General features: G+C 44.2%; 1 protein-coding gene across 1 annotated transcript in view; it reads right to left on the reverse strand.

The window, feature by feature from the left end:
• Nucleotides 1–99: 99 nt before the first annotated feature.
• LOC146965698 (interferon-induced protein 44-like) overlaps nt 100–24,272 on the reverse strand; it is a 38,384-nt gene continuing 14,211 nt past the window's right edge. The window contains exons 5-7 of the mRNA XM_085765093.1: nt 19,748–19,916; nt 451–551; nt 100–277 (exon numbers count right to left, since the gene is read on the reverse strand). Of these exons, the coding sequence (XP_085621219.1) occupies nt 101–277; nt 451–551; nt 19,748–19,916 (447 nt within the window). The 3' untranslated portion in view covers nt 100. The remainder of the gene's footprint in view (nt 278–450; nt 552–19,747; nt 19,917–24,272) is intronic.

The raw sequence follows: 24,272 nt of genomic DNA on the forward strand, positions 1-24,272 counted from the left end.
AACAGAATCATCAGAGGAAACAGAAAAATACTTTAATTATTGTATCACTCTAAATAAAATCGACTTGAATTGACTGTGACACACACATGCAATCAGATGATCACTGACTCTGATAAAAGTTTTTGTAGATGAAGTCGTCTCCGACATCAATAATCATCCTCAGAACACTCAGGATCAGAGTGTCAACATCATCATCAATGGCAGCTTCTTTACTGTAGTTCTTGACAGGAAAGATGCAGTTCAGTGGAACACCAACTGTTGAGCTGAACTCCTGTATCTGAGATTAAAAGAAACCATACTTGATTCTATTCACAAGTTTTTAGTTCATATTCTGATTCTGAAACAGATTGTAAAGTTCAACATACTGCATCTAAACTTAAATTATTGGACATTCATGTAACAGACTTGTGAGGCAGCTGATATTGGTTTTAACCTTTGACAGGGATTCACCTTTGTCTTTATGTACTTGCTCTTGTAGACGTTCTTCAGATCCTTTAGAGTTTCACCACAGGCCTCATCGACTTTGGTGCCAACAGCCAGTTGGGGAATTCCTGCACATGCAGAGATTTAATAATTATAAATAATAATACATTTTATTCACAACGCACTTTTACAGGTGCTTAAAGATGATTTACTCTGTATCAGTCATTTCCAACCTGTGGATGTAGAGCTCTGGGAGATGCTGAACGCGCCACAGTTTTAGCAGTAATCAGCAGATTTTCGTGGAGTAGATGTACGGGAGAGCCGGGTGTGGAATGAAAGCAACAAAGCGATTTTCTCCGAGCTCATACAAGTCTTAAACGTATCTAATTTTGTCAGCACGTTCAACAGAACTGCAAAACATCTTGGGGATACATTTTACTTTTACCGATTTCCATTCAAGAACCTGTTTTCAATGACAGAAAATAAATTCACTTGAGCAATATTTTTATTTCGATCAATCAACTGTGTTTACTGTTTCATGTGTCATAGTTAGACAGATAAATAAGTCCTATAATACAGGGGTTCTTAACCTTTTTGACCTTGAGGCCCATTTTTTATAGTACAAACTGGCCCGGGGCCCATTATTTATATATATATATATAATTAACTATTTAATACTTTTTTTTATTGCAAATGTAAACAAGTTTTTACCAAAATCACACTGTCTGGAATTTTTTTTTTTTTTCTTCAAAAATCAAAAAATGTTCTTATATTGACCGTGTGTCATCACGTAGATGAGGTGAGTAGTGACTGAGCTGAGGCTGTTTATGTCGCTCTGTGTGGTGGGGGTGTCAGCGGCATGGAGTGGGTCTCTGCAGCGGGGACAGCTCCGTGACACCGCCGGCGAGTGCTGTAGGGACGGGGGCGGGGAGCTCACGGCAGCACCGTTGAAAACAGCAGTGATGACGTGCTTTCACGTCCGAGTCTCCAAACCAGAAACGTTTACAGCACCGGAAAAGTCGCTAGATTTGTCGCTAGTCGCTTTTGACTAAAAGAAAGTCGTTAAGAGGGTTTGGAAAGTCACCAAGTTGGCAACACTGACGTTACCTAGCGTTGCTCCTCACAGGTTCACATGTTGCACTGTGTGTGTGTGGTAGCGGCCCCGCCTCCCCCCACAGAGACAAAGATCCTGGATGAATGACAAGAGGCTTCACACCCTCTTGTCATTCAGCCTGTTTGAGGCCAGAGACGCGGGCCGACTTTGGACATGCCTGATCTACGCAGTCCGCGGCCCTCGTGGCCCACAGGTGCAAAACTGAAAGTTTTTTGCGGCCCTCTGGGGGGTGCTGGCGGCCCAACTGTGGGCCGCGGCCCTATGGTTAAGAATCACTGCTATAATACACCCTACAGTTTGACATGTCAGAATGGTTTAAGTGTTGGGATGACAGTAACAGCTGTAGTTTCGTCCCTCTGCACATTATCAATGAGTCTGTCTGTCACCCTGCCGTTACAGCGGTCAGACTGTATTACAGGATTGACTAAAACACACAACGTAAACAATGTGACTGTACATGTAGATAGTGTGCGGGAGGAGGGCGGACGTGGATCACGGTTAACCAGGAGAACAGCTGCATAACATTTTGGCAGAAAAATGGCCAGTGCCAAAGATTTTAAGCTGTCTGAATTCAGATCTGACTTTAAAGTCCCTGAAAAGTGACACTGGAATCGTTTTCTGAGTTAATCACATCCCAGACATATGTCCTATTAACCATCCTGCCAATTTTGGATGCTAGAAAAATTCGTTTAGTAGGTGAAATTAGGTTTTAAAATCATGACTAAATGAGGCAGTTCTCGCAGCTCTGGATGTCTGCTGCAGGCACAGAAGCCCCGCCCACTTGCTGAGCTTCGTCAAGTTTCAACTGTCAATCAAACGCGTTAGCTCGACTAGCCCGGCGCTAATGCGTTAGCTCGCCGGCTAGCCCCGTTCGTCCCGTTCACCCCGAGCCTCCATGGTCCCAAGCCACTGCAGCATCCGACCCATGGCTCACCGTCACAGCAACGAGAGCCTTGAAGGCTACACCACAACAACAATGAGGGCCTTCACCGTCAGCTCAGGACGAACGGGCCTAGCGTTAGCCGCCGAGCTAACGCTATCAGGGCAAGCAGAGATTCGTCTGCTGACGGCGGCGGCCCTCAGTTTTGTTGCCGGTGTAGCCGTTGCTGTGGCGGTCAGCTGTGGGACGGACGCTGCAGAGGTTCACCTGGACTGTGGCTGTTTTGGCTTTTAGAGTTTTGCCACCGAGCGCCGGCTGGTCCCACGGTGGCAGTCTCATTAGTTTGTTTGAATTAAAAGTGGAGCTTCATGTTTCACATAAGAGCAGCGCTGCCTCTGGGATCTGTATAGACTAGGTTCAAATAACACCACATTTACATCAATAAATAAATGTTTTACAATGACCTGATAAGTCTGCATTACATTTTATTAAGACAGAGACCAAGCTAGTGGACTGGTAGCTCCGGCGGCGCTGGTAGCTCTAGGGGTAGTGGCAGCAGACGCTCATTGGCATTCTTTAAGTATTTATGTGCACATGGGAGGAGTTATGAAAGTAGGGACGCCAGTGCGTCACGGCGTCCCCCTCTGTAAGCCTGCCCTTAAAAACAAAGACCACTGAAGCAGAGTGAAACTGTGAAACCCTAACCTCTAAAATTAAGCACTGTACAGAAATGAGTCTTTTTGCATGTTTTTATCAATACATTTCGAACACTTTTAATATATTTTGAAACAAAACTACAATTTCACTTTACAGGGACTTTAATTCCAACGAAAATGGACTTAGATTAAATATTACTGACCCTTATAATGCCCCCGGGGGTGCTTTTCAAAAGTATCTCCGGCCGCCGAACAGGATGTCCCAGAACTGCAGTTTGCGGACACAGCTACCTGATCAACTTTCCATATAGTCCATTAGTTCCTCCATACAAAAGCCTGGAGGGTTATAAATGGATGCAGTCTGGCTTTGTGATGAACATCCAGCTGTGGAATCTACCAGCAACAAACTTGCTGTATCCTCACTGGAAGAGTAAGGGCCCTAGTTTGCTGGCGCAGCGCAGGTGGCGCAAGGTAACGCAGCCGGTCTAATGCAAGTTTCGACCAGCGCAGCCTAGCGCAAAGTCAGATTGGAAGATCGCGCTGCGCTAAGATAGGCGTGGCCGCGCAGCAGGGGGAGGCGTCACAGATTCAGCTTGGTGCAGTGGAAGTTTCGTGGGAAAATGTCCCGCCGAGGTTGCGCTGAAAGCTTGCCACCTCCAACCAGGTCTACTCTCAGCGCAGGGCGAAGCGCAGCAGGTGCAGTGGAAGTTTGACTGACTGACCTGCAGTGCACACACGTCACCAAGACCTCACAGGCAGATCTCCACAGTTCCAGACACATTTCAATGCAATAAATATCCACAATAACCACTATTTAATGCAACTAATGGAATCAACACGTGAATTTATATCTATATAGATTGTCCCGCCACATCTGACGTCAGATCAAAGCAGAGATCAAAGGCTGTGGCACGCGTAATGGAAACTCCACCTGAATTAACACAGCAGGGACGAACTGGCACTGAAAAGCAGCTGTGGATGTCCCAAAAGCAGGACTGTGAGGGTGGATGACTGTATGTCGCTGCCGTGTTGAGATACCACTCTGCCCTTGTGATGATCGCTTTATTTATTTATTTACTTATTAATTCATTAGCGCGAGCGACCGCATCACGCAGCCGTAATGAAAAACAAAACACAAATTTTCATCTCTCTTAGTCCACCACAACAGCCTCGGTATCAGATAGTCAGTATATAGCCTACTACAGTATACTCAGCATCTCTATCACAGAGAAAAAAGAGAAAAAAAGAGACGGACAGAGAGAGAGAGAGAGAGCGTCCTTTACGCTGATTTCATCCGTTACGCATGGTGTTTGTTTATGTTCTGATTACACCTCTCATCTTGCTTACACAGGGTTTGAATAAATGTGAGTTTCTTTATTAGTTTATTAGTTGTTGTTTCTTACATTGGGCAGGGGTTCTCAGTGTATCAGATCAAACCTGATTAAGGATATTTGTAGCCTATTATTATTAGTAAACTCATTATTGATCACTCTGAGCTCGGACCTCCCGGACCAAAACAGCTGTTTCCTCCTGGGAGAGGTTCGGCCTCTGGCGTCGCTGTCTCCTCCGTCCATGTCCAAGTATAAAATGACAAACTTGCAGCGCGCATCGCCCGCCGCACAGTTAAAGGTGAGGAGAGGAGCTCATTTGATTGGTGAAGATCTGACTCGGCTGTGTCAAACCCACTCCACGCCTTTCTCTCCTCCTCCTGTCTCCCTCCCGCCCTGTCTCCTCCCTCTTCGCCGTTTGCGCCGGTGGGAGGGACGAGGGGAGGGCTTGCGCTGGTCTAAGTCTGACTGCGTGGCCCACAAAACTTGCGAAATGGACCTGGTCCACGCCCCGTTGGCGTGGCGAAGCTGCCCTGAGGTTAGACTTCGCTCGGTCTAAGAAACTAGGGCCCTCTGTGTCTATCCCAGTTAACGGGCAGTGTAGCATGACCAGCTACTAGGGGTCCGGGTTGTTCGGGGAGCTCTCCCTGGTGCTGATCGACCCAAGGCGGATGCCTTTCCTCCACGACGGTGCACTGAAATTGGCTCTGGGTCAGTAGGACGATGGAAAGTTGATCAGGTAGTTGTGTCCAGATACTGCAAGTCTGGGACGTCCTGTTCAGCAGAGATACTTTTGAAAAGCACCCTGGGGGCATTATAAGGTTTGGTAGTATTTAATCTATTTAGTTTTTTTCAAATATATAAAGTCCAGTGTCTTTGTGTTTTGTATTTGTGTAACATGAGACTGCAGAGGGAAATTAGCTCTTAAGCTAAATCTGAATATTTACAACAAATTATTATTTTTGCATGTACATGCCGAGTCCCATTATGAATAAACTAATAAATGAAATGAGCCTTTCTGTAACATTATGGTGCACTGCCCCCCTCCCCTCTCAATCTGAATGAATGGGCAATAAAAAAAAAAAACTCTGCTACTCTCATTGAAGCGGCAGCACTGTGTCGCGCACCATGATGACAACGACATCAACGACAACGACAACAACAACATCCTTTTACAAATGCATGATCGTCGGTGTGACGTGTGCAGGGCAGCAGTGGGACTCCTCTTCAGCCCATAGTTTCATGTCTTGTTGATTTCATGACAGTCGTTGGAGTCACTTGCCACTTGTGAACAGTTGTTGTTCTTTGAGGCTAGATTGTTGAATCTCCTTTCATCCCTTCCCAGGAGATTCAACAATCTAGCCTCAAAGAACAACAACTGTTCACAAGTGGCAAGTGACTCCAACGACTGTCGTTATAACACAATAGGGCACTAACGAAGCCGAAACCAACTTCCCACCAAAGACAGTCCTTTAAACGACTGTCGTTGGCACTTGGAGCACAAAAGGGAACCAGTGACATCATCGGGGACAGCTCTCCATTTCGACACACCTCCACTTCGACACCCCGCTGTTCCGAAATACCCCCACTTCGAAACACCGCTACTCCGACACCCTCCCCCAACAGCTGTCCAAGGTTCTGAACCGCGTGACGTTGTTTACATTCTGCTTTGCGGCTTTTCTGTGAAACGTGCTCTCAGGGACTGGGCAGATCTGTCCCACTTGCTTTCTCCCCGACTCCGTTGTTGGAGATCTCCCACACAGTAGTAATAGAAATACACTTTTTTTCTTTTTCTCCCCCCCTGCTCCGCTCGAGCGCGTCTGAACCCGGTTTGAGCTCGCCGCTCGTGCTGACAGCTGACTGAGGGAGATGCTTTGGTTGGGCTTAGGCAATGAAGAAAGGAGTTGGTTAAGTTTAGTAAAAAGACCAGGTAGAGGCTAGACAGGCTAGAAGCATAATGAACATTATATGTCATTAATATGGAGTATTTGCTTGTTTTGCAGTTAATTATGCACATGATCCGTTTGACCCCAAAAAGGAAAAAAGGATCAATGCGCACTGCGCACTGGGGGTTTCCCCCAATAGCCTTTTCAGAGTAGCGGGGTCTTAAGAAAAAATAGAAAACCCCGCTATTACGATGAATGGAAGTCTATTGTCGGAAAGGCGGGGCTTCGGAAAGGCGGGGTGTAACCGACATCATCACCCTTGTGAATGCACACAAGAGGTTAAATAGTGAGTCTCCACACCAGATAGTTGGACTAGTCCCAGCCTGGTCAGATGCTACATGAACTGATGAAGCCTCTTGGATGAGAGGTGAAACGTCTTCCTAGACAATTCAAAGGAGGTTAAATTGAAAGCAACTGGACTTAGTTGCTTTCAATTTAAACTCCTTTGAAATACTATGACCTGGAAAAATGAAAATATGCACCGTCTTCCTAGACAAATAACTAAGTCCAGTTGCTTTCGATTTAACCTCCTAGTTGAGGTAAGAATATTTCCTGAAGGTGTGTCAATGCTGAGGACTGGGGTGTGTGGTGGAGTGTGTTTGAGGTCACTCGTCTTTATTTCATGACGACATATACATGTTTAGGTTGTGTATCAGGGATGTTCAGCAAGTGAAGTCTCACTCTCCTGCCATGGGGGGTGGTCTCTTTGCCTGCAGCGCGACCATATCGCGACACGCCCCCACCGTCTGGAACCAGAGAAAACTGCTCATTTATTGACAACTTTGATGCAGAATTTTATATACTTAACGACTTTTTTAGTCCTCCAAATTTAACAGAATGGTTAATAATATATTTTCTTGTGGTATTATAAACTTAAAACACATATTCTTTACTCTCTCTATATATATTTACAGTGGGTACTAGTTTCATTTAGACAGCTTCATGCGTGAGTCACAGGAGGCTCACGTGGATTTTTTGTGGCGGAGTAATTGTGTTTTCACCAGAAGCTGCAATGTGCACAAACAACCGCCAGGTGGCATCTGTGAGCAGCAGATCGCCTCTATAAGAGAGCAGCACGGAGCAGTGAACACGAATGGGGAATGCAATATAATAATAATACAGTATAGTTTTTCAGTGAGAAAAATGTAACGACGGCAGCTATACGTCTCACTCTCTTTTATCGATCCTCTTGTCAGCTCCAAACACACCCATCTGCACCACGATTACGGACCACAGCGTGGTTTTCTACACAGCAGTTAATTAACTCAGTGGGCGATGCTGCCGGTGTGTTTTTAAAATGAGCCAACTACTGTACAGTAGTGTTCATTCCCCACCTTGTTTGACTGAGAGTGTAGCTGGATGATTTCTCATTGTGAGAAGGTGAGCAACCCCCTCCCCTTTCTCACCGTCACCTGGGGGTGGACGCCATGGTCTGGCGTCTCCCACGAGGCAGAGAGAAAGACTCTGTGTGGACATTCCCACACACACACACACTTACACACGCACTCCTTTAAGGGAAACCGGGACGTCGGTATGGTGTTTATGTTTTAGGGTCAATGACGTATAAGGATTTTCAACATGCCATTTTTAAAAAACAAAAAAAAAGAATATCTTTTGCAACTGTTCAAACAACAAGGATGTCGTGTATACAAAAAATAACGTTGAATTTTAAAATTTAGCAATTTTAGTGTTTTTTCATATAGATGAATCGCCCGTGGCCTTAAAAAATGTCATGTGGTGCGACCATAATTTATCTGAAAATTAATAAATTTTCTTAACATACTTAATAATTTTTTACAAATAGTCAGTAATATCAAGTACATAGAAACAAAGTGTTTGCATTTCATTTGAATTTTTGCAAATACTACTCTCATATTTTAGCTCTATAATGTCACAGTCGCTATATTAATTGTAGTTGACCGACTAATTTTTTCTTTAAATTGCATAATACTGATAAAAATGTTTTAAAAATACCTTTCACTTAAGCATATTGTATCAGTTATTAATGTTTAAGTTACAGAAATTAGTTATTTTAGTTTGTATTTTATTTAGGTATTGTTATTATTGGTCGCACCACATGATGTTTGGTCGCGCCAAATGACCTAAAGACATTGTATCATTAAAAATCTATTTAAAGCTACCAATAAATAATTAATTTCAAGCAAATTTCATATTGAAACCATATTTTATTAACCTTTCAAACATGAAAACAAACATTTCACATTTTTTTGACAAAAATCTAACCGTGTGTGTGCGCGTGTGTGTGCGTGGCCCAGGTCTTTTTGAACTTTGCCCAATCTTGGCCCAGTCTTTGATCAGTCTTCGCGTGAACAACATGAATACAAACATTTCATTTCATAAACATTTTTTGACTTATTGATAAAAATCTAACCGTGTGTTTGTTTGTGTGTGTGTGTGTGCGTATGTGCCGCTAACCCCAGGCCTTTTTGAGCTTTGCCCAATCTTAGCCCAATCCTCGCATGAACAACGCAAACATTTCTTTTCTTTTCATTAAAGCAGAAGGAAGTGATATATTTGTGTTAATATAAGTCTTAATTAGTTGTATCTTCCGACAGCAATCACTTACATAGAGTGTTTGAACCGAAACACGGGTCTGTCAGTCCCTCTGCTCTGCTCTGAGCCGAGGAGAAAACATTTATCGTATCCTACAGTTTTTATCCAATGAGGAGAGAGAACGGCATGCAGGGCTGTGTGTGCAGCGAAGGGACGCCGTGCATGTGGTGACGTCGGGACGAGGACTGTTATGGTGCGTTCAAGGCAACTCGTAACTCGTGTTTTTCCGACCTGTGAAGTCGTACCAGTTCGATCTGGTACGAGTTCACGGGTCAGAAGTTACGAGTGGCCGTTATAGTGACTTTCACAGGTAAAACAGGTCGGAAAAACACGAGTGGGTTGCCTTGAATGCTACAAAATCGTAAGTTGTGACCTGAAGCTGTAATTTACGGTTTCAAAAGCCTGCCTGGAACGCAGCATTAGCTAAAACGACCGGATCGCTTACTTCTGCTTTAACATTTTTTGATTTCATGATAAAATCTAACTGTGTGATTTGATGAGTTTGATGAGGGAAACCAAGAAATCCCATGAGCCTCCGTAGCGTAGCTCTGAGCATCTTACGGCTCTGCTCCGCCGTTCTAAAAATAGCTTGCCCCAACAAATAAAGGTAACAAACCTACTGCTATGACTATAGGGATTATGACAATGGGCCAATTTGTTGAACTATCCCTTTAACACATCTTTCTCTTCTCCTGGCAAGGTACTCTGCTCTTGCTGTGGGGTCAGAGTTGACACGCTGCCTGTGGCGAGCGCCTTTAACTTCGCTTGGCAGTGGCTCTGTCAAAATTAATTAAAATGAGTTAAATAGGTATAATAATTTATATTTTTGCTAATAACTGCATAAATACCCAAGTGAAATGGCATGCTTTTAATATTTTTTTTTTAACCATTATTTCTGCAATATTAGCAAAATAACTCATGAAATATCAAAAAAATATTCAAAATAATACTAAAAATTAAGTACTTAATGTTTATCAATCATCAATTCAATATAAAAAGCACAAATACTGCCAATCTAGGTCATATATCTATGATGGAAAACAATCTGCAGTGGTCGCACCGCATGATAATTGGTCGCACCACATGACATTTTCAAGTTCGGTCAAATATTACTAAAACAAGATTAGCAACATAAACAAAGCTAGCTAGCTTTTCACAAAAGGACACTATGGAATTTATAATTAAAATAGATATTTGTGGAAAAAAACTTAAATCAATTGTTTTTTTTGAGGTCATACCACATGATATCCAAATGTGGCAACAACATTACAGCCGTTAAAAAGGTTCTATTTTTTTTTTAAATGAGAGAGCCACAAACCTTCTTTCTGCTTCCATAGCTCTATGACAAAATGGTGGATGATACAACTCCCTGTCCATGAGTAGATTTCAACATAAAAGTTCCAATAGTGGTCATTTCTTGATGGTCGCACCACATGATATTTAATGAAATGGATATGAGCGGACAAAGTTTATTTGTATATTATGAAAGAAATATAACTGCAAAAGCTTTGCAATTTTGTACAGGAATACAAAACACTTTGTAAATTATGCCAAATAGGGCAGAAAATAAATTGTAATAGATTTACAATAATTTCAAATAAGTTTTCAAAACAGTAGTCAGGGCTGGACGGTCGCACCACATGATATTTTGACACTTTAAATTACAAAAAAATTAGAAATAACTCCTGATTTTTGAAAAGTTGAAGTGACTACATATATGGGAGACATACTACATATAGATTAGTATATTTTTGTACATTTAAACCTTTTTTTAACTTAAAAAAATACAGCCGGACAGAATATTTAGGCGTCACGTCATTGACCCATTAATCATGTGTTTGTTGTGTTTGTAAACATGTGCGGCGTGAGCCGTGTGCCGGCGTCGGGAGCGCGGTGCGCTGCGATTCGCCTTCACCACACCTACAACTCACCTGTAACAGTTTCTCTCCATACAATCATCCTGGCGTGAAGTGAGGTACCCACTGCTCGTCCCATACTTCATCCATTCACAGTTAAAGACGCTGGTCCAGCACATACTCTCATACACTCTCATACACGCTCACACACTCACCTGCACGTCTCCCAGCTCCTCAGTGGAAGCGCGCGCCACTGCAGGGGCGGGCTTTATCGAGCAGGGGCCCGGGTGGGCATAGCCCATGGTGCCCAGGGGTGTTTGATTTTGTATGTGTATGATGTGATTAATTATTGTGCAAAGCTGTGGTATATTTGTGTACATTATATGAAGTGTGTAAAGGAGAGAGTAGGTATTGTGTATTATATTGTATATTGGTGGTGTTAAAGGGGCAGTTGTGGGCCATTATGTTATTGGTGTTCCCCTCATTAATGGTTTGCCCCAATTAGCCTTGGTAGGCTGCTGTATTTAAGGGAGCTTCATTCAGCTCTCTGGAGCTCTGAGTGGAGGTAGTCTGCTGTGAGGCTATGGTCCATGGGCATTTTGGTTTGCTTACTTTTTGCCCTCATATTGAGTGTTTTTGTACAGCTTTTGCGTGTAAAATAAAAAGCCTGTTATTTTTGGCACTCAACGCTTTGCGCTCTCTTTTCCACCTCCGACACCTAAGTCTGGTCTGCCCGGGTCCCCATTACGTGGGGAGGCCGCGCCGGTCCCTCACACTCATGAATGAACGGGCAATAGCCTATATCACTTTCGGGCTGGGCGATAAAACAGGATATCCTGAAATAACTTTCCCTCGATAGAAATAGGCTACAAGATGTGTGGATATAGGTTTCATTCATCCATGTTTTGACAGACAACACAAACAACCAGTGGCAGGGACGGACTGGCCATAGGGCAATGTGGGCTAATGCCACAGCAGCCGCGACCGAAGATGCAGCCGTGCTGATGTGACCGCAAAAAAAAAAAGTCAGTCGGGGTCAGCTGGTTTACAGCCGGCCGACTCTGAAACACTCGAGACACAATAACATTAGTAACGCAAGAAAGGTATAGTTCACTTAGTAGAGCAGCTCTCACTATAAGCAAAGATTTTATTTCAGTCTGGGATGCCAACGTGCAGTTTCAGTGAACAATGCATTTTCTCTTATCATCATTATTATGATCACTGATAGGCTATATGTGCGGCTACATATACCGTATGTGTGTGTTTGTGTAATGCAGGGGTGCTTTAAAAAAACACAGTTGTCTGGACAGCAGGCATTTTTCTCACAACCAACCTCAAAAGCGAGGGCAGGCCAGGTCCGCCGAAGCATCATTCCGGGTGTTGTCTTTGTTGTTACTTTGTTGCCGCTCCACAGAGCGCACATGGCTACTTAATTATGCACGTGCTGACCATATATGGTTGTGCTGTGCTGAGGCATTCTGGGGGTGGAATATGAGGTGTGTTCATGTCCGCACCATTCTTGGGTCCGGTGTGATTTATCAGGGGACAGCTCTCCATTCCGACACACCTCCACTTCAACACCCCGTTGTTCCGAAATACCCCCACTTCGAAACACCGCTACTCCGACACCCTCCCCCCCCCGCAGCTGTCCAAGGTGTTGAACCGCGTGACGTTGTTTACATTCTGCTTTGTGGCTTGTCTGTGAAACGTGCGCTGCTCAGAGACTGGGTAGATCTGTCCCACTTGCTTTCTCCCCGACTCCGTTGTTGGAGATCTCCCACACAGTAAAAGAAATACACTTTTTTTCTCTCCCCCGCTCCGCTCGAGCGCGGCTGAACCCGGCTTGAGCTCACAGGGGCGCGAGGCTGCAGCAGCCGCTCGTGCTGACAGCTGACTGAGGGAGATGCTTTGGTTGGGTTCAGGCAATGAAGAAAGGAGTTGGTTAAGTTTAGTAAAAAGACCAGGTAGAGGCTAGACAGGCTAGAAGCACAATGAACATTATATGTCATTAACTCTTTCGCGACCATTGACGAGTAAACTCGTCACAGCCTGCCGAACGTTCACGACCACTGACGAGTAAACTCGTCAAAACCGTTTTTTTTTTTACAGATTACGATAATAGACACTCTGAGGTACCCTGTGTGTGAATATGGTAGTCCTCTGATATGTAAAACTGTTTTAAACTAAAATCAAAACATAATGTTTTTTATAAACTGTGTGATCTTGGTTTTGTCTGAGTACTCGTTCTCCTTGAATGCTGCTCTGGGGACAGCGTGCAGCGCTGTGCGGCTGTCAGCTACAGTGCTGCGACTTTCTCGCTGAATCTGGCGACTTTCCAAACCCTCTTTTGACAAAAGCGACCGATGACAAATCTGGCGACTTTTCCCGGTGCTGTTACAAACGTTTCTGGTTTGGAGACTCGGATCTGAAAGCCCGTTATCTCTGCTGTTTTCACGGTGCAGCAGAGCGGGTGCTGAACAGCGGGGGCTGTGACCGGCCGCCCCCGCCCCAGAGCACCCACCGGCGGCCAGTCACACAGCAGTGTCACGGAGCTGCTGCGCTGCGGCCAGAGACCCACACCGCTGCACCGCTGCTCTCCACGCTGCCACACCCCCCAGATTTACCTACAAATATATTTATTTAGCCGTAGAAATGATTTGGGAGACGCCACACTGCAGAGTAGCGGTAAAATGAGCCGATTGCTACTTGACACAAAATGCGTTTTTCTCTGAAACTAGAGCGGGAGCTCCGTTTTTGGAGAAACCCAGCTCTCTTCTCCTCCTTCGTACTCGCAAACGAAACGGCGGAAAAACTTGCTGTTTTTTTCGAGGAGCACGTTGGAAAGTCGCTCTTCAACCACATGAAGACCGTTTGTTTCTAGGTGATGTACAGAGTTCGGTACAACGTGAGAAAAAAGTAAAGAAATAGCCAAAAACATGTGGTCCTGAGCGGATGTGCTGAGGAATTAGTGTGGTCGCGAAAGAGTTAATATGAAGTATTTGCTTGTTTTGCAGTTAATTATGCACATGATCCGTTTGACCCCAAAAAGGAAAAAAGGATCAATGCGCACTGCGCACTGGGGGTTTCCCCAATAGCCTTTACGGAGTAGCGGGGTCTTTAGAAAAAATAGAAAAGAATAGAAAACCCCGCTATTACGATGAATGGAAGTCTATTGTCGGAAAGGCGGGTTAGGGTTAGGGTGTTTCCCACAGAAAAAATAAATAAATAAATTATAGCTGCTGCGCAGCGATGGGTCGGGTCCGGGCTACTTTTGGGCAAATTTAGGCAATTCTGAGCAACAAACAGGAGAATAGGAAGACAAGACAGTTGACCTTATAATGTTCAATATGCATCAGTTGAGGATTGAACCCACAACCTCGGGAACCAAAGACGGTTGTCTATCGCACTGAGCTAATCGACAAGTGGCATACAACAGTGGCTTCACAAATTGAGTAAGCCATTCACTGTTGTGTAGGCAGATTTGAAACCACAGTAAAAAGAAAAATCAGTTTTTGAGGTAAAATAATGATATGTATTTGTCAAACATCTACTATGAATCTAAGATGTTAGGAGCCTTCGCACATGGTCCAGTCCAAGCTATTTGGATTTTTAAACTTAGAGGCTTTCTGTGACGCGATAATTGTCTTGTATTTCATGTTGAGGACATCTGACATATCGATCTGTCATCATCATCATCATCATCATCACCTTTGCTGGGTCTCGAACTCACAACCTCTGACACCAAGAACCAGCTCCTAACTCGCTGAGCTAATTGACCCTTTGTTGGCCTTCTGATTGGTCTGCTGTTCCACCAATCAGAGCGCTTCTCCCCATGTCACGTGTTGTGCAACATTCTAAGGTTGGACAACCCTGGAATGAAACCCTATGAAACAAGATAGGTAGATAGCAACTTTTGGGCAAAAACTACTTTATAATTTTTCAATATGGTTAAAATGTGCCTGGGGTTCCTGCAATAGCAACTCACAATATCTGGAACGTATTTGAGTCCCATTCCCCAAACACAAGACATCAATAAACATACTTAGCCTATGTACTGTATATAATATTACTTTAACTTTCTGTTATGTATTTAGTTGAGCTTAATAATAGGGTTTGGGGGTGGTCCACTAGGGGGAGCTGTAGGCATAGGTCAGGGGTTAACTGCAAAGTTTTGTTTGTTGTTGTTGTTGTGTGCAGTCCTCATGAGAAGTGAGCCCGTTTTCCCTGGCTGTACTTTGTGCTTTGAATTCATTCTCCAGTCCACTCTCTGGTCGTGTTCATAGACAGAGAAGATCTAATACCTTCAAAGTTATCTAGCAAACGTAACATTACCGCTACTAATGTCTTTTGAACTTTGTGAAGTTTTACGAGGAGAAACGGGAGATCGGCGGAGATTAAGCGTTAGCTTGTAGCTAACGTTAGCTAGCGTCGTTAGCTACTAGCTAGTGAGTGACCAAAACAATGATTTTTCCCCATTTTTCGGAAAAGTCAGGTAATGCCCGTTCAATCGCTATTGAGCCACGTCTGTCCTCTATCATGGACACCATTTTTCTGATATGTAAGTTAATTCAAATTTCCCTTACTAGCAATTTAAATCTTCCTAATTTTCAATGGTTTCCAATGGGAGTTGACCCTTCCGTGACCATTGTTTGTCCAACCTAGCAACAGTAACCGTGGGGGGCGGGGCCTTGACAAAGGGTCAATTAGCTGGTAGTGAGACCTGCTGTGTAGCTTCATTTATCCACTCAGGTGAGTCAGTGCCCGGGCAGCTGTTGTGAACGCAGATTTCAAAAATGGTCAAAAAGTCAGAAATTCTGGTAACTAAACAAAAATCTGTTAATACATAAATTGCATCTAGACAGCAAAACAGCTTGAGGACATGTGACATTTTGATCTGTCATCATCATCATCACCCTCGCTGGGTCTCGAACTCACAATCTCTGACACGAAGAACCAGCTCTTAACTCGCTGAGCTAATTAGCTGGTAGTGAGACCTGCTGTGTAGCTTCATTTATCCACTCAGGTGAGCCAGTGCCCGGGCAGCTGTTGTGATGAAATGGTCAAAAGTCAGAAATTCAGGGGCGGAGTTTAGCTCAGTTGGTAGAGCACCCGCCCCATGTGTTGAGGCTATAGTCCTCGCTGCAGGCGGCCCCGGTTCGAGTCCCGCGTCGGACGGCCCTATCCTGCATGTCATTCCCCCCATCTCTGCCTCCCATTTCCTGTCACACTCTCAACTATCCTATCGAATAAAGGCATGAAAATCCAAAAAATATACTTAAAAAAAAAAAAAAAAAAAAAAAAAAAAAAAAAAAAGTCAGAAATTCAGTCATCTAAACAAAAATCTAATAAAACATAAATTGCATCTTGACAGCATGGAAATGTTGGTGATTTGTTTTTAATGATAAGTGTTTTGCTTCATAAGAGAAAATATGATGTTTAAAAATTCCACTCTCACATTGACTGCAGTTGTTCCCATGAGAGCAGAATTCAAAATGTTCTCAAAAATTCAGTTTTTGAATTAAAATTCTGATATTTGCCAAACTTCATCAACCATGACTCCAGAATATTGTCATTTTTTTCAGGAAGTTTGAAAATGTATTTAGCAAGAATTTGATGGTATATGTTTACAGTAGTGTTTACAGTCAAACGTTTTCATGCACTGTAGGCTCAATTTTTGCTTAATCAAAAATCCGAGAAACAAGTTTTGTGGAGGACGGTCTGGAGATGCTCTGTAGCAAGTTTGGTGTCAATTGAGCAAAAATTGTGGGAGGAGATACATTTTAAAAGTTTTACAGTTATTGAAAAAAACAGAGTGATGGACTTCATAATTTGTAATAAGTTTAAGTGGACAAAAGTTTCAGCAGTATTGAGGCTACAACACTGTAGCATCTACCGTTGGTTTGGTAGGAATTTTTAAAGTTTTTAAATTTAAACGCTTATTGTGCCCCCCCTAGGAGGGGGGGGCACATGTCCTTGGAGTTGAGTGAATCTGGCATGGGACTGAACCTTTGTGCAAAGTTTGGTGAGTTTTCGCCCATGGGAAGTATGACTTCCTTGGAAGAAGAAAGAAAGAAGAAGAAGAAGAAGAAGAATTCCTAGGAATACAATAGTGTCCCGGCAGCTTAGCTGCCCGGACCCTAATAAATGTGTCCATGTCTCACGTGTGTTTAGTGCGGTGCGCCCGCACGCGAGAGAGGCGGCAGGTTGAGAGGCTGACTGGCGGAGATGAGAGCTGGTGAAACGCTAGCATGATTATTTAAAACACCATCTCTGATCTCTGCCTGCACATAGACAGACACAGGTTCACATACAGACAGGGGCGCACGGCAAATGCAGCTGCAGCGCTATTAAACTAGAGCAACAGTAACTCTCATATTTAAATTGTGTTTTATATTGATTTCATATATTTCACTGATTGCAATTAGGCTATAGAATGCTAGTGTGTGTTTTATTGAAAGCGAGGCTAGGTGAAAATCGCTACAGTGGGGTTTATATGCAGCGGTCTGTAGGACCAGCTTAACAGACACATTAGCTATTGTCGGCCCGAGGTATAAATGCCCAGAAATCGAATGTTTCATTTGTGTAAGTTGTAAGCTTCAGAAACCATCACACATGGAAAAGTCACGGACTGAGAGACCTGTAGTTTTAATGTAAACAAAGTCATTTACGTAAGAAAAACACAAACGTCTGTGTGAGACCATCTGGGTGGTTCTAGTGTTAACATTAGCCTAATGAAGAATGAAGAAAACACGTTACAAATGAACTATGACCGAATTGACAGCAGAAACAGTGTGCACTTATCTCAAGGAAATTTAAATCGAATGCAACTGTAACTTGTAATGAGAGGTGAAACGTCTTCCTAGACAAATAACCAAGTCCAGTTGCATTCGATTTAAATTTCCTGGAGATAACTATGACCGGGAGTCCGGGACAAATGAGAATATTCACAGGCTTAGTGCATGTGCACACGCCGGCCGGAGTCAACTCGCAACAATGTAGCTTTCCCTCGATAAAAGTAGTTCTGTCATCTCCCACTTTGTACCGGATAAGAGACAGCACCCGACAGATATGCTAAATGTTTGGATGCAACAAAGTCATTGTTAACAAAATCAGCATCTAATCTGTCCCTTCAAGAGCAGCTGCTGACAGATGTGCATTATTGCTCCGCTCGTGAGTCCAGCAGCATCGGGTCCAGGCTGCTGGCACGGACGTAGCGATCGTCTATGAGTGGATTGTTACATTCACCAGAACTTGCAGAACTCAAACTACTCAAACTTGGAGCCACCCAGCCAGGCTACAGGAGAGATCAGAAATATGCAGGGGCCCCCCAAAAGGCTGAGAACCACTGATCCTGTTGAACGTAGGCTACTGTAACCACTGGGATACAATAAAAAAACCACATTGATCTGATTGACCGGCGTAGCGGTCCCTCTCTCCATCCACTCTCTAGCTCTCTCGACCACAGCTGCAAATGAAGTAGGCTACCTATGGCCTATGAACACCGCCACTCTCCATTGCAGCTACGTTGTGGTCAAACGTGGAATTATCCCAAAATCTTTTGAGCTGCATCTCAGTACGATGCTACAGTGTGACCTACAATTTTACGCAACACGTGAATCACGCGTTACGTGAGGGAAACGTCCAAATGAAACTAGTACCCACTGTATATAGGCTACCATTAGTGCAGTCTTTTAAAACCATCTGCAAAATGTTCAGCATCTGTACAACTGAGAGACTGTCGGAGTCTCACACACACACACACACACACACACAGCCGCAGCCACAGCAAGAGAAAAGGGAGAGAGAGAGGGAGCGTCAGCTGTCACTTTGTCACTCTCAGCGTCAGCATGGTCCAGTAAAATAAAACAACTTCATCAGTCCAGTCACTTTGCCACCTTTTGTTGCGGGTCATGTGTTTCTCCAACACTCGGTACGTCTTCACGTTTACCTCCACAAGAATACACTTAGCCTACAGTGTGGGGTGAGATCGAAATAACGTAACATGTGGGCACCTTATCTCTCATGTTACTCACTTAGTTTCATATTAAAGCAGAAGTAAGTGATATATTTGTGTTAATATAAGTCTTAAATAGTTGTATCTTCCGACAGCAATCACTTCTATAGAGTGTTTGGTCTGAAACACGGGTCTGTCAGTCCCTCTGCTCTGCTCTGAGCCCAGGAGAAAACTTTTCTCGTATCCTACAATTTTTATCCAATGAGGAGAGAGAACGGCATGCAGGGCTGTGTGTGCAGCCAAGGGACGCCGTGAATGTGGTGACGTAGGGACGAGGACTGTTATGGTGCGTTCAAGGAAACTCGTATTTTTCCGACCGTGAAGTGGTACCAGTTCGATCTGGTACGAGTTCACGGGTCAGAAGTTACGAGTGGCCGTTATAGTGACTTTCACCGGTAAAACAGGTCGGAAAAACACGAGTGGGTTGCCTGGAACGCTACAAAGTCGTAAGTTGTGACTTGAAGCTGTAATTTACGATTTCAAAAGCCTGCCTGGAACGCAGCATTAGCGAAAACGACCGGATCGCTTACTTCTGCTTTAAGACAGGTGCCTCAGATCAGAGCCAGTACCGTCGCGGACTCGTGGGTCAGACAGTGGCCTCCTATGGCTGGTTTAACGTGTGTCTTTTACAATAAAAGCTCAATAAAAAACAAACAAAAAACATATTACATTTGCCGTGCTTAAATCCAATGTGCAATTTCCTAGTATCGATTTAATCGTTTTTTTCCCGTTTTAAACGATTTTAGATCGATCCATGTCGCCAGGGAGGCCAACTTGCCGAGCACAGATCGATCCAGTTGGATCGTAGGAATATAAATTGATTCATCGATTTGTAGATGAATCGTTACACCCCTAATTTGGACATTGTATTTATCCGTATTGTTATTTCAGCTATAACTTGATTATCTGTAGCTGTGTATTCTGGTCTCTGAAACACCCCTGATCTTTGCTCTTACCCAAGTCGCTGGCTGCCTCTCTGATCTCCTTCATCTTCTTCAGAGTTGACTCCTTAATGTCTGCATAGTTTGCAGAATGGACACAAACCAGAACATGGACTTTATCATCTGGAGAGGGTGAAGGGTTGTAGTCCTGATCACCACTGGACAATGAAGACGAGGGATTAAACTGAAAAAAATAATGTGAAAATCCAAATAAATAATGACATACAGTAAACTTAATAAAGTCTGTACTATGAAAAAAAAATTCTGCTGTGACCCCATCACCAGCTGATTTACATTGCTATTATCTGTTTACTTTACAAGGTCCTCCACTGTCTCTCACCACTACCACTCCAACAATTTGTTAACTCATTGAGTGCCATGTTATGTTCCAAAGGTTTAGTCAAGTGAACCTGCAATTTAGACAATTTTTAACGATTTTTGTAGAGCCACAGTGTATTTTATATTATTGCCACAACACATACTATGGCTCATTTGAAAGGTGAAACGTTCTGCCTCAAATGGCTACTAGTTCCGCTTTCAATCTCATTCAACCACACATTACTTTAAAGAAATTAGTTCAGCTAGATGTTAACCCTTTTTTAATTTGTTGGTACTACTCCTTTTTATTGGATAGGCCACAGCAGATTAAGTTTAACTCAGCTCTGTCTGATCTGGCTGTATGCAGCACTGGTGCCCCCCAAGGGTGTGTTAGTTCACCCCTTCTGTTCACGTTGTATACCAACGACTGTGTCAGTTCTGAGCCAAATTAATTCATAATAAAATGTTCTGATGACACTGTCATGCTCACCAAACATACTAATTTAGTATGTTTGGTTTAGCTCGGCTCGATACGGCTCGGCATGGCTCGGCTCGGTTTGGTTGTGTTTCCATTACAACTGAGTATCACTAGTGCCGCCGAGACGTCATTTACCCGGCGCTGAGCAACGCTCTAAACTCTGTAGATATATAACTTCAGCAACATTTGAAACATTTTCAGGCGATAAAGTAGTTGTTTAGATCCCCAACGTGTTGAAAATCTGACAAAATACCAGCTGTTTACAATTTTGTTTCAACGAAGTCGGCGTTACTAAAGCTAGCCGTAGTGAGCAACGCACTTCCGGTTATTTTCACAAAATGCCTTTTATAATAAGGAAAGCCATTGCGATAGAATTGGTGCTTTTACTTTGTAAACAGGAAGTGAACCTACCCTCGCTGTAGCTAGCTTTAAACCGCCGTTTTGACTGCTCTCGTCCCGTTAACGGCATTTAACCGTTCAATATGCCTTACCGGAGAGTCTTGCCAGCTCTGAGATCGGCCTGGTTCATTGTAAAACATTTATTTATTGATGTAAATGTGGTGTTTTCTGTGCGTACAGACCCCAAGGCAGTGCTGCTAACCACAAACAAACTTCTGCTACAGCCACAATTGTTAGATTTCATCAATGAGACCAACATTTATCCCCTACAAAGAGTTTAACCAGCCGGTGGTAAACCTCTAAAAGCCATCGGGTAAGTTAATTAGCGGTCGTTTTCTCTCCGGGGTGACGGTGGTAGGCTGGCCGGCGGAGCACGTCAGGAGCCGGGCTGCTGCCTCTGTGATGAACCGGTCGCTGCTCGGACCTGGAGCTTCACTTCTCCCAAAAACATCGGGGCAAACTTAAAACAGCCGTCGTTTGGATAAACTAACCACACATGGGGATCTAAACAGTTACTTTCTCGCATGAAAAAATATTAAAACTTAATAAAGTCACGTAATAACAGAGCCAGTCTAAATATTAGAAATTCTCTGGTAATAACAGGCTTCAGCAGGAACATTTCTGTTGTCGGTCGTCGCTTCCAGTGACGACACTCATCGGCCAATCAGTGGAAGGCAGTCGGCTGACGTCACCTTTTAGTAACGCTTCGGCTCGCTTGGAACCAGGGCCGAGGTGATACCAAAAGTGCCTGGTTACAGGTAGCCTACTGCGTGCTGGTGGAAACACGCAAATAGCGCGCTGAGCCGAGCCGAAGCGCGCTAGTGGAAATGCGCCATAAGTGTTCATCAACTTGCAGTCTACAAGTTTGTCAACTGGTGTGATGCCCACTTGCTGCATATTACATAACACAACTAAAACTGTTGAGACGTTGCTGGATCCTAGATCAGTGGGTGATCAGAGCCCTGTGGCCATCAATGGCTAGGAAATTGTGCAGGTTAAAACCTTCAAGTACTTTGGAGTCTATAGGCGGGTTTCCACTGCAGGAACTTGGGGGTAATTTTCCAGGGCCAGCCCCGTTGGTGCGTGTCCCCACTTCAGGAACCTCCCCCACAGGGGAACCTTTGGAGGAACCACGACACGACAAGAACCTTTACAGGGCCGAACGGAGTCCCTGCCTGGGGGTAGGTACTCGGATCCGCCCTGAAAAAGCTCCGGTGGGGCTTGAGATTTACTCTGTTCTGATTGGTCGGACTCAAAGCAGAATGTGACACTAAGAGAAAGCCAGCGACATTTTTAAAATCCAATGTTGCTAAAAACGGAAAAACGTCCAGAAAAAAAGAGAGAGTAGGTCTGGAGTGTGATAATACGCCATCGCGGGATTACGTGACGACTGAGACACAATCTTTTTCCCTCTTTTTTTAAAGAAAGCATCTATGCTGCCAGAAAAACAACAACAACCATAAAAGAAAAGAAAAAAACGCTGCACAACAAACGTACCATGATCGAAACGGTGGCATGTCGCCATCAGAGCCCTGTGGGTCCTCTCTGTAGTGGAGACTCAACAGATCCAGGCTTTGTGTTCATGCTGCAGCTCAACTAAGTCCCGGTCCGAGTTACGAAGCTGGTTATCAACTTGGTTTGTTAAGTCCAGCTCTCAGCTTCATGCTCTGTGCGCGTTCACATCAATTAAGGCGTTTGGCGTCATTTTATTCTACTTCCTCACTAAAACGGGCTGATTTCAGCCAAGAGCAGCAGGTTGTTTTGATGGAGAGAGAGTATGAGCGATACAGAAAAGTCTTGGATATAGTTAAAATTCCTGTGTTTAAAGGTTCATGAGGCAAGAAATGCACATGCGTTTTAAGTTTTTTTACTGCTAATGGGCAATGAAGCGTTCAAAACCAAAAAGAATGAGCCCACCCGCGTATCTCTCCGTTGCCTTGAACAGGCTGTGTGCTGCATAATGCGCTGCAATTCTGGGTCCGAATTTCCCGCGCTGTCCGCGGATGTGACGTCAAATGACGCTGCATGCGCGTCCTCGACAGCTTCGGCTTTCCTCCGCTTGCGCCCAGCGGTCGGCGGATGTCTTGCAGCCTGAACAGTTATGTGAGCAGCGAGTAGAGAAATAACGTCACTTTCTTACATAATATTTTTATTTTTATTTTTTCATGCGAGAAAGTGACAGTTTAGATTCCCAATCTGTTGTCAGTTTATCCAAATAACGTCTGACTAAGTAGATTTGCTCCGACATTTTTCGGAGGAGTGCAGAGCCACACACACGCAGCAGCAGCAGCGGCTCGTCACAGAGGCTGCAGCCGGGGAGCTGAGCTCATCGGCTGGGCAGCAGCTGTCCTCCTCCCAGGGAAGAAAACCAGCCCAGTAACTTCCCCACAGGTTTTTAGAGGTTTTCTGCCGGCTCGTTTAATTGTTTTTAGGAGATAAATGCTGGATGAAATCCAACAGTGGCACTGTGGCAGTCGGATTAGTTCATTTGAATGAAAAGTGAAGCTTCAGGTGTGTGTGTGTGTGTGTGAGCAGCGCAGCCTTGGGGCTCTGTACGTACAAAAATCACCATATTTAGGCTACTTCAATAAATAAATAAATAGTTTTACAATGAGCCGATTGATTCATCCGTGGTCAGTTTATCCAAACAACGCCTGTAAGGAAATTCTCCGACGTGTTGGGAGGAGCAGCGCCACTAGAGCAGCCGAGCGGCAGCAGCGGCTCACAGAGGCGGCCGGTGCTGACCTGATGCCTGGGCGGTCAACCTCCGGGTGTCGCGGTAAATTGAGCACTGTACAATGAGCGCGGCATGGCGCATTACTGTTTATTAACAGCCAGGGGACGTGTGTGTGTGTGTGTGTGTGTGTGTGTGTGTGTGTGTGTGTGTGAAAGCTGTTCTTTTTTTCTGTGAGAGACTGCTGCGGTGGACCCAAACCAAACTGTGGCGGCTGATTAATGTAAAACACTGGTATAGTAACGTTGTGCCGTTTCCAATTCAGCCACAGTGTCACTGTCACAGCATCAGCTGCTGCTGTGGAGAGTTGACGCGCGCTCCCGCACCAGCTTGGCTGATGGCTGCAGTAACCCTGACGGCCGCTACGGCCGTTGTATCGCTAATGAGTTTTATTCCTTGATCTTGCCTCAAGCTCCATTAAAGGGACAATGAGGAGTTTGGGAAAAGTGAAGTGTTTCCACACTACATTTATGAGCCTCCGCACTGTGAAATTCTTTGACCGGTGCAAGACGGACTCATGTTTTCATTCATCAAGAATTAAAGCAGAAGTAAGCGATCCAGTCGTTTTGGCTAATGCTGCGTTCCAGGCCGGCTTTTGAAATCGTAAATTA

Source organism: Trachurus japonicus, chromosome 21, assembly GCF_045865225.1.
Source record: "Trachurus japonicus isolate A0001 chromosome 21, Traja_1.0".
NCBI lineage: Eukaryota > Metazoa > Chordata > Actinopteri > Carangiformes > Carangidae > Trachurus > Trachurus japonicus.